The sequence below is a fragment of the Oreochromis niloticus genome, linkage group LG9 (assembly GCF_001858045.2).
Source record: "Oreochromis niloticus isolate F11D_XX linkage group LG9, O_niloticus_UMD_NMBU, whole genome shotgun sequence".
In the NCBI taxonomy this organism is placed as follows: Eukaryota; Metazoa; Chordata; class Actinopteri; order Cichliformes; family Cichlidae; genus Oreochromis; species Oreochromis niloticus.
Window position 1 is genome coordinate 22,485,461 of NC_031974.2, and position 15,842 is coordinate 22,501,302.

At 40.8% G+C, this 15,842-nt stretch overlaps 1 protein-coding gene across 6 annotated transcripts in view; it reads right to left on the bottom strand.

The window, feature by feature from the left end:
• LOC102076257 (myosin-9) overlaps nt 1-15,842 on the bottom strand; it is a 147,714-nt gene that overhangs the window by 58,590 nt on the left and 73,282 nt on the right. For all 6 annotated transcript variants that reach the window (XM_025910425.1, XM_005471725.3, XM_005471724.3 and 3 more), the window contains 4 exons: nt 3,390-3,499; nt 3,032-3,106; nt 2,010-2,103; nt 1,872-1,912 (listed from right to left, as the gene is read on the bottom strand). In XM_025910425.1, the coding sequence (XP_025766210.1) occupies nt 1,872-1,912; nt 2,010-2,103; nt 3,032-3,106; nt 3,390-3,499 (320 nt within the window). The remainder of the gene's footprint in view (nt 1-1,871; nt 1,913-2,009; nt 2,104-3,031; nt 3,107-3,389; nt 3,500-15,842) is intronic.

Genomic DNA, 15,842 nt, shown 5'->3' on the forward strand with positions numbered 1-15,842 from the left:
AGAAACAGCTCGGTTCAGAAGCGTTACTCCTAGTAGGCTTTTAAGGGATTACAGTGCTGAAGAAAAATATATATTTGAACATCTACAATTCTACAACATCTGGAAAACAGCTGCTGACGAGGATTACCGAAACGGCTACTAAATGGATTTGGATAGACACGATGTAGTGTAAACACCGTTACACAAAAATGTCTGCTCATACAGACATGCTTTTTGTCAAAACATCACCTTATTAAGAAGCGCTTATTAGATCTGTGTGTCTAAATCTAAGTTTTCCCGTCTGTTATGGCAGCAAATTGAGCTACGAGTTGGCTGATGCTTGGAGATTTCCTTATCCTTCATCCACTAGGTGGATTTTGAGCAGAAATTGCAAATAAATATGCCAATACCATTTTTGACTCTTAAGATTGATATTTGCATGTAAAAAAGCTTCAGTTTTGCGTAATTTGTTGAGTTTTGCTAACGCAATTTCTGTCCCCTCCATTAGGCCTCTCCGCGCCTCCCTGTGGGCTTTACTTTTTCAAAAAATAACAAATGCAATGAAAGGCCTTCTCATTCAAGCAGCTTTATAACAGTAGGTCAGGTAATCATAATAAATTTCTTTAATAAAGGCATATCTAATGACAAAACCTTCACCCCGTGTTGACTGCTGTCAGTGATAGTGACAGCAGACAGACATTGTTAAGATACCCCCTGTCCCACCAGTAATGAAATTTACACTCTGAATGTATACGGCTCCCTTGCAATCATGACATTATCTATGGCTTTATAGAAGTGCAATTTTAACACATATGGCATTTTTGGTAGGTGCGAGTGTGGGGGAAGGTGTGGGCATGCTAATGAAATAAAATAAATTAGGAATCAACATAATGAAGGAATGGAATAAAAAAGGGGGGGAAAGGAGGAAGAGGGGCTGGATGGGGGTGACACTATGGAAGAGGCTTTCATTCACTGTTTTTATCTCGTTCCGTGTTATTATATTCGCTCAATCAAAACCCTCTCTTATGCATACATCTATATGAACTGCCTCTCTCACTCTGTCCCTCTCACTTGCTCATTCGCAATTATGAGGGAAAGACAAAGAAAAGCGATTCATCTTTCTGTCGCGGCCCCTTAATGATATCATTAAAATGACTGACAGCTTTGAATAGCACTGGAAACCTACCCCAGTCAAAACAAATCTGATCCGTTTTGGAAACAGAGTCTGGTGGTTTGTTAGGGGAGGGGTGCAACATGAGCACATGTAAAAAAAAAACGGGGTGAGGTTGGCATGGGGGTGGGCGGGGGAGCTGTTAATGAGGGTACCTTAGGGGGCTCACACTTGGGGTATGGGGAGTACCGCTGCAGGCAGGTGCCCCCACAAACACCCCCTCTCCCGTACGCGCGCACCCTCTTTTCTCACTTCCATCCTACACCCAATCCCATCTGTGCCACATTCATTTTCATTGGCTTAATGAACATAATAAATATATCTCCTCTCTATTGATGAATGCTATTTGGCAGCCACGGGGGTGGCAAGCAGGAGAGGATGGGCACTTGATTGAAGTGTAATCATTGTTAAAGGCCCAGCATGAATAACATATTCAGATTGAAGAAGAAGAAATAACACAGCAGCACGTGCGCACACACACGGGCACTGCTACGCACAGGTGGCCGGGCCCGCGGGGCGTTTCATTCGCAACTTGGCACTCCTGCTGTTACTATCATCATCAGCTTTGTTCCGACCAGATTGTGTGCGAAAGAGCCAAACGTGGTGGCTTTTGTTACACGCTAAACTTTGATCAGCTGCTGAATGCAAACAAACGTATGCCTTTAAATGTGTGGTCACACACACACACATACACGTGCCCACATATATGTAGATGACTCACGTTTTCCTTTCTTGCTGTACTCCCCAGTCCCGGAGACGGGCCTGCAAACAATTATAAAAAACAAACCTGTTTATGATTGACTCTCTCTTGTATCTCCTTATTTGTAGTTCATTGCTTTTCCACTCTGCCCCTGTTCACCTTGAAGAGTTCCATGTCTTTCTCCTTCTCATCCACCGCTTCTTTCAGTCTCTTTACCTCCGCCTTCAGTGTGTCATTAGCCTCCTGAAGACATCTGACAAAAGCAGGGAGACGCTGAGACGCGTTAAACAGAGAAATATACATAGAGAGGAAGAATAGCAGACACCTATTATCATCAAGAGACTCTTGTTAACATTGCTGACAAAATAGTCTTTCAAGCAACACCAACGATGCCCGCGTTTCTCTCTTTTCCAGAGCAGCCTTTAACTAGCAGTTCAGACATCATCGCATACACGCATATATTGTAGTCCATTATAACAAAATTCTTTTTGCACAGCATTTATCACTTATCCTAGTGACTATCTATTTCAGTATCTTGCTGTGCCCACCAATTTCAGACCTATTAAGAATTCTGAAATTGTTTTATTTGCAGTGGGGGTGGGAAGGAGATATTTTCCGGTTAGGGAATATTGAAGGACTGTGTTCGTTATGAAGAGGAACCATTAAGGGAGATGTGATTTCGACTAAGGTGTATGGAGTCTGTTATGCACAAGAGCCACATGGTAACATGACAAAACATAAAGCAAAGCACACACGAGCACACACGAATGAGGACACGGTGTGAGTGGAGACAGAGGAGAACATGGACTACGGTGCTGCTGGGTGGGGATTATAAACGTATGGCACTATAGCTAGACAGCTTTCTCTGGCATGAAGAATACATCACGCCCATGTTTGTGTGTATTCGCATATGTGTGTATTTATGAGACATGACTAAACAGAAACACTGTCAGGTGTGAGTATGTCAGGGAGTCTACCTGAATCACCTCAGTATATGCACACACACACACACACAGACACACTTCATGCTGCCTCACTTCCAAACCACCGCCGACCATCTTTAGTCATATTCCCTAAATAAAGCGATGTACAGGGTTGAAACACATTCATTCGGACATACTTGTCTATAAACGCAAACAAATCTAGCTACTGAAAAATATCGCTGTGCCAAATATACTTACTCTTTCTCTTTAGTGATGATGAGCAGAGCTTTGTTTTGGGCTTTAATCTGGGCAATAACGCTCTCACTGGAAGCCCTTCGTAAGGAAGACACATTTTGTTAATGTCCTTTAGTTGTTTAAATATAAACAAACAGATCAAAATGCACCATTAAACAGGTTTAAATATATAAAATCAATATTTTATAAGTATTTTGTAGATTGACCTTGAACTGTAGCTACACATAACAGCACAATATGATACACACATATTTTATAGTATCCGCCAACGAAGAAAACATTACTAACTTCCCTTTATTCCCTAAATCCTCTGTTTTTATTTTTTTAATTCACAAAAAACATGTTGGGAATGTGTCCATACTTTTGCTCAGTGATCCAAAGGTTGACATTAGTCATGACCAGCTGGCTCTCGTGCAGAAGCTTTGCATTGTCGGACCGCGTCCCCTCCAGCTCTGACCGGAGCGTGATCACCTACAGTCGATACAGTAGCCAAGAATTATCCATCACAACTTAAGCAGTTGCAATCTTTTCAGCATTTCCTTATTGCAAATATACCGCCCCTTTTCTATACTTTACCCAGCAGATTAGTGACGTACACACCAATATTCACTCTAACCATATCCCAAGTAATTTAAACAGGTTAGCAGCTTAAAGTATTTTTTAAAAATATTAACATCCTGCAGCTTCATACATTTATGGACTGCATGTCTCTGTCTTGTAAACAGACACGCCTGTGCACACGCTCAGACGCAAACATCATATTAAATATAAATGTGGGGTGGAGGGGAGCAAAGGTGTGATTACAGAAAAGCTAAAAAGCGGGGTAAGTAATGCTTTAAATAGAGGGGGTGCAAAAAGGGGTGAGACTAAATGTCAAAAATAGAGCATAATGGCAACACAAGAGAAAAATTAGGTAAATGGAGAATAATGGAGGATGAAAGAGATGGCATTTGCAGACACAGGTATAAATAGCAAGGTGAGGTATTAAGCAGGCGGGAGGGGAGATGGAGGATTTGGTGGGTGGGTGGGTGGAGGGGCAGAAGCAGACTGGAGGCGAGATTGGAGAAAGGGAAAAGATGGGTGTGCGGTGAACAGGGACTGGATGGCACTGGCCAAACTGCTGACTTTTTCATTCTGCTTATCAGTCAGGACCTTTCCAGGCCTAAACTCTGGGGACCCTGACATATTACCCTTATCGCCATAGAAACACCTTGATATGCCATACCATCTTCCCACAAAGACTTGAGCAAACACAGAAAAAGTTTCCAATATGTGGGCCGTGATTTAAGTTTATAAAAATGTCAAATGATTAACCCGAAATGTCAAAATATCAACTGCAGGTATGAGATGAATCAAGCACGGTGTGCATCCGTGTGCATGTCTGCATGTGTATTTTGAATCTCACACATGCACAAAATATATATTTTATTATTTTATATTGCCAACGTGTTTCCAGAAAGTTAAAGAAGAGTTAAATTTAACACAAAGATAAGACTGATTCTGTTGCTGCAAAAGAAATTGTATTCCTGAGCAATCAAACACAGTAAAGTGATTAAGAATCATTAGAATTCGTTTTATCATCCAGTGACTTCAAGTGAGCATAACAGGACAAATAATGGTAGTGAAAAGTGAAGGAGGCAATGATTAGCCTTTAAAACACTTATCAGCATTAAAAATAAAAGAGATTATTGTCTGTAGCGTCCAAAAACTTTCATAACTCGGCATCTGTTTCCTGATGACTGAGCATCCATCAAATATGTTTTGCCCATATCCAGATGGGCTGCAGGAAAACAGAAAAAAACCACACTTTTAGTTGCCTGAGGTCAAGGTTTTTAAATTATTAAGGACTTTATCTGACAGAAGTCAGTCGGCCCAGGGCTACAAACAGAGGCACCAGTTCAAAAGTTTACAACTTCTAAAGCTGATGAATTTTTCACCTGCGCAAGAATATACGAAGCAGCAGACAACGCATCGGGTTTTGTTTTTGTTCCACTGTAATCCAAAATTCAAATCTGTTGCAACACAAGGAAATCCATGAGACACTCGTTTGTTTAATACCTTATGCATCCACTGAAAAAAACAGAACTGACATGCATAAGAGTAAGCAATGAGGCCGTGAAGACGCCAGCGACACATAATTAATAATTCAGTTTGCGCAACATGATGAAAAATTGCGCTTTTAATTAGGATTGGATTAAGGAAGGGTTGCATTTCAGCAAATAAGCACTGAAGAGAAACCGTGGCATCGGTGAAATTACATCAAGCAAATCATTCAATTTTGAAGAATAAACTGAGTCAGGGTATCGATTGTAATTACATTAACAGTGGAGTAAATATTGTCAATCCCCTGCTGTTTGTGACTTCATCTTGTGTTTTGTCTCGTGCTCTGACGCATATTCACGTGAAAAAAGTTCTGTTTAAGCCTTCATGGCAAAACCCCCGGATATTAACACACCCATATTAATTATAAGCGCAAATATATCAAGCTATACCATTCAAAAGATCAAATAACACCCACCCACGCAACACATGCGCGCGCGTACACTGGCACGAGCTGCGGCATGCTGTAATGACAGTAATTACCTGCGGTCTCACATTAACATCTCCCTCCTGACTGTCTGACTGGCTCAGCTAGTGGAGGGATGTAAATCGCAGCACAAGCCTGATGTTGCGATTAGGTCTAAATTACACATCATCACTCTGTTTCCACCAGTGTCAAGGGAGGCAGAGAGAAGGGTTTGTGAGAAAGAGGGAGGGACATTTGTAGAAAACGGATGGAGGGGGGGGGCAAGGAGGTGCCACTGCAACAGTGGGGAGGAGTAAGTCAGCACACCTGCTTAACATTTAGATTGGTTTTGTTGCACAATATTTTAGCAGATGATGGGGGCTAAAAGGGGCAACAAAATGCATTTATAACCAAGTTTGGTGATACCTCTTGTCCTTTCAGCTTTATGCTCCAGAATATGAGTTGACTACTCCTGCGCTGGTGAAAGATTTCGAATCTTTACAGCTGCTGCACTGTTCCTTTTTTAATTAATTATTTTTTTTATTTATCCTACCAAAAAGGGAAAAAAAGAAGAAGAAGAAAAAAGCCCGAGTCGTTCCAGCCTACGCTTTTCAATAGATGCAAGCTAGACTTTGCTGGACTCAAACATTTTTTTCTGAACTTATACATCTGAATGAACTTTCATGACAAACCTGAAAGCATACCTGCAGATGGAAAATATAAAAGGAAGAAAGAAAAGAAAGAGAGCAAATGATTGTAGAGACTTTAGAAGTTAATAGATTTTCCATCTTTTCTATTCTCCGTGGAGCTGTGGACCGGTATCACATTGCGCATTGGACAAAAGTGTATTTTCACTAAAAGCCACCAAACCGTCCAAGGTCAGGGGATAAACATGCGTCAAAGCAGACTTTTCTTGGTAATGAGAGGAACATAAAAATGAGTATAAAATCAGAAACAGATAGCCTAGTTGTTGCTTGTACAACCATCAAACCGCTAGAGCCGAATATGAGCCATTACTCTGTTCCACTCAGCTCATCAGAGCACATCCTCTCATCAAATTAATGAACACATTTATTGTTAAACACGTTTTTATAAAACATTCATTCATTCTGTCTAATTAAAAGACCCAACAGGCCTGACATCACTTAAATATGCATACTTATCACTCACATGGTCTGAATTAAAGATCCACAAGTGCGTGTGGGGCTCTGTGTGTGCACTGTATGCGTGCATGTATGATGGTAAAAGAGAATGAGGCTTCCTAAGCAGGCCTTCTCACTCTAGGCTTAATGGTGGTAATCGTGGCGTGACCCAACATTAAGACAGTGTGTGCGTGTGTTTATGTGTGTCCCACTCTCCCTAATGGTGACGATGATGACATGTTCTCCATTAGACTAGTCAGTGGGCCACAGCAGATCTAGCATATTAATGATGCTGATGATGGCTTCTTTAATTACCTTCGTCTGCTGCTGCGTGGCCTGACTCCTTTTCCCCGATTCCTTTCATCACACACTCTCCTACGCATGCTGCTGGGTTGTTTATCAGTGGTTGCCATTACTGAAATCCTCTGTCTTGCATCTAGCCTGTGCAGGCACAGCTACATAACCAGCCTTGGTGGAAGTTTCACAAGCCCCTTCAGGAATCAGTAGAAAATAAGTTTCAACTTGTAAGGCATACAATGGAAATATTTTACCAAGTTCAGTCAATATGCCAGCACTAATATAATATCAAACAACATCCAACCTTAGAAATAATTCAATTTTGCACTTTTATTCCACAGATCCTGTATAAAGGAGGGTAAGCTAGTCCTTGAGGCGTAACAGGATTACTGACAAAAAAAAAAGAAAAAGAAATGTGCAAATATTGTCGTGCAGCGTCTAAAAAAGAAAAAAAAAGTCTACGTTTGATGAAAAACTCAAACAACAGAAAACTTTAAATGCGTTATGGATTGAAGGGATTCGCAATAGCACAATGAGTGATGTTTAGCTGTCCGGCTGACCGGGTCGCACAAGTGCTTAAATAACAGCAGCAAAACAAAAGAGCAATTTTAGGGTCTGAAGTGCATCCGTGCTGTTTTGTTTCAGTGATGAGTTTGGCAAAGCACAGAGTTACGGGGAGGAGGCGCTGCCCCAAAGCATCTTGGGGGAGAGGGGAGCTGGAGATTGACAGACAGATTGGTGTGAAGTCTGCAGTGATGCGGATGCTGTAGCGGTCCATTGTGGCGAAGAGAGAGCTGAGCAAAAAAGTGAAGCTGTTGATTTACCACTCGATCTACATTTCTACCCACACCTACGCACATGAGCTCTAGGTAGTGACCGAAAGAATGAGATCACGGTGGTAATAAGCTTCCTCCAAAGGGTGGTTTCGCTCTTCCTTAAAAATATGCTAAGAACCTCAGCATAACTCGTTCACATCGAAAGGAAACTGTTAAGGTGGTCCGGTCAACAGGCTAGGATGCTTCCTGAACGCCTCCTAGGTGACTGCTTGGAAGCCGCGGGGAAGACCCAGGCCATGCTGGAGAGATTACATCTCACAGCTGGTTTGGGAACTAAAAGAGCTGGAACATGCGGCCAAAGGTGTGTGTCTCTGCTTAGGCCGCTGCCACCATGACCTGCACCCAGATAATCGGCAGAAAATGGATGGATGGATAAATATAGCATACATTGCAGTACGTGGTTTGCTTTCTAACTGCAAGGCATTTATACATAATTCATTATGTTCTCCTGCACATGCAAACACACACACAGATCCAGACACGACGACTAATAAATAAAACTAAAATAAATAAATAAAACTGTGCCAAGGTCAATCTCCTCGTGGATGCTCTTAGTTCAGTGCGGTAGCTGAAAACTCAGCGACGTGGGGCTATCACACAACACAGCTTGTAATAGAGTGACACAGCACAACTCTTGGAATCTGTGAGGGCGAATTATCAGAGCTAAACCTTGTTGCCAAGGTGAAATAATTAGATGTTAACCTTGAATAATTACAGTATTAGTATTTTCCCTTACTTTTATGTGATTAATTAAACACTCTCATGTTTGATTTATTAAAAGAAAAAACTAATTTCCACTCTTTTTAAAAGTGTTGTAAATCTTGACCAAGGTGACAAACTGTTTATAAAGTAAAAAATGAAATAAAATAAAATAAAATAAAAGTGCTATGACTGATGTGAGTCTGCCTTGGAGAAACTAACAAGGCAAATACCTATTTTGTGCTTGAACAAAAAGCTTAAGAAATCCAACACATTATCAATAAAACAAAAACCAAAGGTGACAGCAAAGAAGAGAAAAAAAACCCCTTTCAATACACCTTTTTCTTATCGCCTCTTCCTTCCAGTCTGAGACTAAATTCTTCCTGCCATATGTCACCTCTATGAACCCGTCTGTACAGGAACTTTTCATGCTTTTGTACCGAGTTCCTGCATTTGTTTCACTAGACAGAAACACAAAGGTACAGCCTTCTTTGGTAAAGAAGGATATTGTGTGACAGCTAAGAAGGACGCGAAAAGTTATAGAAACAACATGCGAGGGGAAAAAAACGTGGTTAGTTTTCCTGCTCGACTGTCCTTTCCATCTCTCAAATGAATTACAGCAGTGTAGCTTAATGAGCTGTGTGGGATGGTGATGGGACACACATGCACACACACTGTGCAAATACAAAGTCCATTCCATGGTTTAACAGTCAGACAATTGGGCAACTTCTCTTTATTCATCAACTAAACAAATGAGCTTCATTTTTCTGTCCTCATTTCGCCATGTGTGTTGGTGTGTATGTTTGTGTGTGAAAATGGTGATCTAGCGCAGGTCGTTCTGAGCTAATTAGTCCAGGCTTGGGGGCTTCTATCAGGTATAATGAGTGAGATCAGTGAACAGCTACAACCGTTACGGTGAACCGACATCTCAAGTGTCTCTAAAACTTAAAATACAACACATGCTTGTTTTGCAACGTGCATCCACTTAGCCAGATTGCAAGCAAAAACCAAAACGATATTTATAGGCTTGCATATACAACATGCTGTTCCATTTTTTGTTCTACAAAAATCTGCCAATACAAGTTTGCGTGGTCCTATTGTGACTTTCTGTGGCTCAAATGAGAAAATCTTTCCATATTGCTTTAAAAAAGTAGTTCTTCTTATTTCCAGGATATCATATATGATTGTCTTGTCAAACCATGAATCTAAACAACCAGTCTTTGGTGCCTAAACCTTCAAATGTGGACTTTTTAAAAGAAAAACGTTACTTCTCGACATCCAGTATTGCTATGGCTGACATGTCAAGGTACTAATGCCAAAAACACCTGGCCGCATATCTGTGACGCCAGCAACAGAACAGCAGTATTTGTTGCCCTGGGGTGAGAAGGCACGAGTACTGGATGACATGATTTGATGGAAAATTTCTACTACGCAGTTAGGCCCACAAATTTACAAAAAAATATAGGCAAAACAAATGAATAAGGCCCTAATTCTAGCAGTCGAGTCCCAGACAGTTGATTCTGGATCTGGACATCGGGTTTTCAGTGGGAGAAGCGTTTCATCACTCATCCAAGTGACTTCTTCAGTCTCAGCTGACTGCAGATTTCGCCAACCTTATAAACAGTACATTTGCATAAAGCTCTTCTGTGTTGATCCAGAGGTTGTTTGTTCTCACTGATGTATAAATCACATATAAATCAACCAAAACCATATATTAATAAATAAAACCCTTAATTTAAATATGTTTTAAAATATTATATTGCAGACAATGACGGCCGGATTGACATAAAAAGACAAAACAATGGCTTTTGGGGGAAAAAATTCCCAGATCTTCAGTACAGTTATCCTATAAAATGTACCTCAACTGGATTTAGATCACATGACTGACTCTGCTAATGCAAATTATTCCAGTTCTTCACCTTTAAAAACTCCCGGGTTGCTTTTAGATTGTGACTTGGGCCACTGTCCATCTCTCCTTTGAAATGCCATCTAGTCAACTTCGCTCCAGTACAGCTGAAACCAAGCAGATAGTGTATCCCTATACAGTTCCGTCTTCTGTCACATCATCAATAAACAGCAGTGATCCAGTGCTGCTGGAAGATATGTATGTCAGTGTGTCACACTGCTTCCACCACGCTTTACAGATGAAGTTGTATGCTTCCAAGCCTTCTTCATACTCATTTTCCTGCCATTTCCATATAACTTCATCTCCAAATAATGCTGTTGCCAAGCTGGTGTGGCTTTTATTTGCAGTGCAATATCAGCTTGGTTGATGCAGTGTTTAGCACTGTCACCTCCCACGCTCCAAAGACATGATTGTGAGGTTAATTGGTAATTATAAATTGGCTGTAGGTGTAAATGTGAGCATGAATGGTGGTCCGTCTCTCTGAGTTAGCCCTATGAATGACTGTACCCACCTCTCACCCTGTGACACATCCTCATTGGTTAATGCAGTTCATGCCAACCTTAGTCATACAACTATTAAAAGATTATATTTGGGGAAGTTCCAATAATATATGGACCTAACTGCACATTATAGCGACATTCAACACACCTTTGCACAACTTAAATTTATATTGTGCATTCACACACAGATTGGCACAAATCTACAAAGTATTCTTGCACATTCAGATGCAATTTTGCATTTTACCCCCCTAAAAAAATACTTCATAACAGAATTTTTATGCAGTTAAATACTGCCTAATGATTCATTGTGGAAAAAGGTGGTAACAGGAGGTAGCAGGAGCGGATGACTCTTTGTTCCCTTTTTTTTTTTTACAATTCTATGTTTTTCTCAAGGATATTAACAAGGGACCAGACTTCTCTCTCTAATCACTAGGCAAGCGCCCCGCTGACTCAGAGTGATTAAAATCTACTGTCTAATTGTATTTGTACAGATGACATCAATAGTTGTAAAGATATTTGGGCAACTAAAAAAGTTTAAGAGCATGAAAACATGCTTATAAACTTTGCTATCTGAAAACTTCTCTGCAAATTCTCATTAAAACTGTTTGAAATCTTTAACTTCATGCTCAAAGAAGTTGAGGTAAACACACTAATGACTATGATTGTGTGTGTTGTGTGTATGGCTGAGTAACTGTGAGGGAGAGGGAAAGAGGGATGATCTGATCAATCACAAAAACATGCCTTATTTTTACCCTGATTCGTATTTGAACTGGACTCATGCAGAGGGACAGGACTAAGCAAAGTGTGCATGTATCTCTTCGTGTGTGTGTGTGTGTGTGTGTGTGTGTATCAGTGTGTGTATGTCCTGAGCAGCATGCATGGAAGCGCAAAACTGACTAACATGCAAATCGTTAACTTCATACCAGAAATAAGATACTAAACAAACCCAGAAAACACAAACAAGACTCTTTCGCACACGCTTACGTAGTATACACTGTGCATACAAAGACATACATAGAGAAAAAGACAGAGCTATCTGAGGTTCAGCTTCTGTGCACCAAGGCAATTTGTAATATAGATTTCCTCTACAAGCCACTGTAGAGTACCATTTACCATTTCAAACCCTTTAATTTTTTTTCACCATTGGATAATTCATCTTCTGCTGCTCAATAACCGAGATTGGGACCTAATGAAGGAGTCATAGTCACAACGGCCATCACACAGGTGTTTAAACACAGTTTGGAGTCAAATTCACTGAAAAGCTCATCGGTTGTTGAAATGATGGAGGACACGAAGCATGCAAAGGAGAAATGCAAAGGATTGTGTACAAAGGTGGGCCAGTGAGCGCATAACACATACAAATACATACATTAAAAAGTATAAGAGCGATTAACTGAATCAATTATAACCAGATGTAATCACTGTAGTTGCTCATACAGCATATTGAACTTAAACCCAAAGGATACTGAAACATTTCAGTTACAGTTACAGTTACAACAACACCTGTAGTATTGGGAGCATTTTTATTAGCTGAGCAATGTGTTTCAGCCACAAGCCAAAACATGCACATACTACTTATGCTGCATGAACTTTTACCACTTTAGTTACTAAAGCGGTTAAAGTAGACTTTAGGTTCCATGCCAGAAGGCTCTACTCTGTTTCTACTAATACTAAAAGGCCAGAGAGGAAGTCCATTATTGATATTGGCAAGATTCTGAACTCATCTAACTTGTCAGTCCATTAAGGTCACCTGATAGGGGCTTGCAGTGTCTGCTTTACTATCTTAGTCATTAGATGCTCATGGCTGTTGCGCCTTGAAATGCTGTGAAGAAATACTATGATGCGATGAGTAAGAGCTGGATGAGAACATTTCTTACACTTTAATATTAATCCATTAAATATAGGGCTACAGCCAGCAGCCTGTTTGCTCAGCTTAGCATGAAGTATGGAAACAGAGGGAAACAGCTAGCCCAGTTCTTTGGAGGCCCTGTAGAGTCAGGCTAGCTTGTAAAGTGTGCCCACAGTTTTGCAATCTGTATCCACGAAGTTGTGGGATAAAAGAAAAACAAAAAAGGAACTGGAGTGTGGGATTGGATCAGCCAAGTAAGTCCACTTTATCTCATTTTAACAGTAAATTCAAGACCAAAACATGATTTGCAGTTGACATTTCACAGCTTTCATTGTGTGTTTAATGTGTACTTCACTCCAAAAACAAAAGCTTCAATTTGAAGCAGTTTAGTAACCTACAGTTTAACTAGTCCATTACAAATCTGTGTGAAGACTGCAAACTCAGGCACAGATTACAATGTGAGTTAGATAATGCCCTCGGAGGCCTCTATTCACAGGCAATGGGACCCAGCTAAACAAACAGCTAAAACATGAAAGATCGCTTAGCTCAATAAATAAACATCACAAAGAAAAGTATCTTGAAAATTTACTGTATAGATAAAAAAGTGAATCAATTAAAAGCAAACATGATAAAATAAGGAACTTAAATCTAAAATCAACGTGGGTACGGTCATATAAGGTGCTTTGCTAGCTGTCCCTGTGGCAGCGAAGCTGAAACAGATGTTAGAGAAGGTTTTCAGCTGCATATCCAGTAAGCGGTGTACTTTCCATTAATTATCCAAAGCTATTCACTACAGCCACAGTCATTTTGATGACCTCTGCATAAGCTCATCGAGGAATCCAAAAATCCAAACAGTGTGTTGATTCCAATGAGATTCAAACAATTACAGCGCTGATGAATTCCCTTGGCAAGTATTATGGATGCATTCCAACAGCTAGCAGTTCACTATCCAAGCCACAGAAACTTTCCCTCTTAGGTAGCATATCAATCCCTCCACGTTTCTTCTAACCGCTAAGATTAATGTCTCTGTCCACACAAAAAGTCTTGAAGCCAGGTACGGTCACACTGTGGTCCACTAAGTATGTGTACCAACATCTCACTGCAATGCTCCAAACAGTACATGGCACAACACTCTGTGCTTTTCCTCAGAGAATGGTCTTAATCAGCTCGCCAAGCTCATCTGTATCATTGTCTAAACGCCTCAAATACCCCCTGATGATCGCTGGAACAGCTCCATCATTGAAACCCCAAAGTTTCCTGCGTGGGTCCTCCAGGATTACAGGCCCTGCACTGGGCAATAGAACTGTCAGCACTATCAGCTGATGAAGAGCCCCCACTGCAAGAGTGTAAAGTGAAGAAAAACCTCTAGTAGTACACTAAACTTGACTTTGCAAGACTTGCAGAACAAACACTAGACGTTTCAGCTTCGTATAAATCACAATGAGCAAGAAAAAACAACTAAAATGTTCCATCCATGCCTCCATTTTCTTAACCGCTTATTCAATTTAGTCGCGGGGATCTGGAACTTCTCCCAGCTGTCATAGGGTGAGAGGAAGAGAACACCTTGAACAGGTTGCCAGTCACATCACAGGGGTTACACAGAGAAGCAGACAACCACTGACATACACTTACACTCCCACGGCTAATTTGGAAGCTCCAATTAACTTAACATCCATGTCTTTGGACTGTGGAAGCTGGACTACCTGATGAGAACCCATGCAGGCACAGGGAGAACATGCAGCGACCCGCACATAAAAGCCCCAGCCGCCGCATTCAAACCCAGAGCCGTCTTACGGTGCAACAGCAGTCTATTTTTGAAACTGTATTTTTTAATGATAGAAAGAAAAGGAATTTACTGTATTCATTAGTGAACCTTTAACTGCCTTTAATCAGTCAGGTGTGTTGTTTTCAGGATTCCTACTTCTTCAAATTTGAGATTTTTTAGATGATAGCTAAATTTTTCCTTAACAATAAGAAAACTTCATCTCCAAATAGTGAGAATGGCAAAGTGAGGTTGATGGATAAAGGGCAGATAAAATTAAAACCATGGGGACTGGGCGAAGAAAATCGACTTATTTATCTTATAAGATTTTTCTGTATTTTTGAGGAATTTCCCGAAACGTATCAGAATGAGGGAAAAAAATCCTTTAATATTGCGACTTTTACTATAGAAGAAAGAGACCTTTATTTTTTTCTTGATAATTCTTGCACTAGCAGTCATTGGCACGTCTGCTTCAATCAATAGTCTGACATACCTCTGACAAATGTCATGCAAAATTTTTGATCACAGACAACAGAGAAAAGAGAGCCAGCCACGCAGCAAAGGCAGACATGAAAGAGTTTTCAACAGTCGTGAAATAGATGAAGAACTCTTCGCGAGCGCTGACATGGCTTCTGACTGACCAATCAGCTGGCCTTAGTTGGTGTCTTACTGGCCCTGGGCTATCACAATTGTCAAGCCATGGTGCACTAAACAGAAGAAAGGAGAGCCGTGTTATGTGGACTGCATTATTCACAAGGACAGAGTGGAGGAAAAAAACGGAGTAAGGTGAAGGAAAGTGAGTGAAGGGGAACAAAACGAAAAGAAAACAGCAGAGCACATGAGTGAGAGAGGACAGAAAAACAAGAGTGGGAAAGAAAAGAAGACATGAAAGAGAAAATGAAATACATAAAGGAAGAAACTTGAAGGCAAAAAAAGGAACAAAACACATAATCAAGGCATGAGAGAGCACCGTGGTGTGGGGAAGCTTACAGCTGGATTCGGAGTTTGTCAAATCTAAATGAACATCACTTCCCTACACTGGGTATGGCCTTAATTATCCATTCTGCCTTTGTACAGCGGCAGCTCAGCTCTGACAACTGCTCTCCCTTGAGATTCCCCCCAGCTCCCAGCTAGAACATTAGGGAATATCAGGGAATATTACACCTAGGAATTAAGGCTCCAAATCACCTTGCTAGGTTTAGGTCCCGTATATACCCCTCCCTTTCTTGGACAAGATAATCCTGGCTCTAGCACCGGATATATGCCACTAATCATCAAAAAGGCAAGGGGTGGGGGGTTGCAGGGAGGGAAGGAACA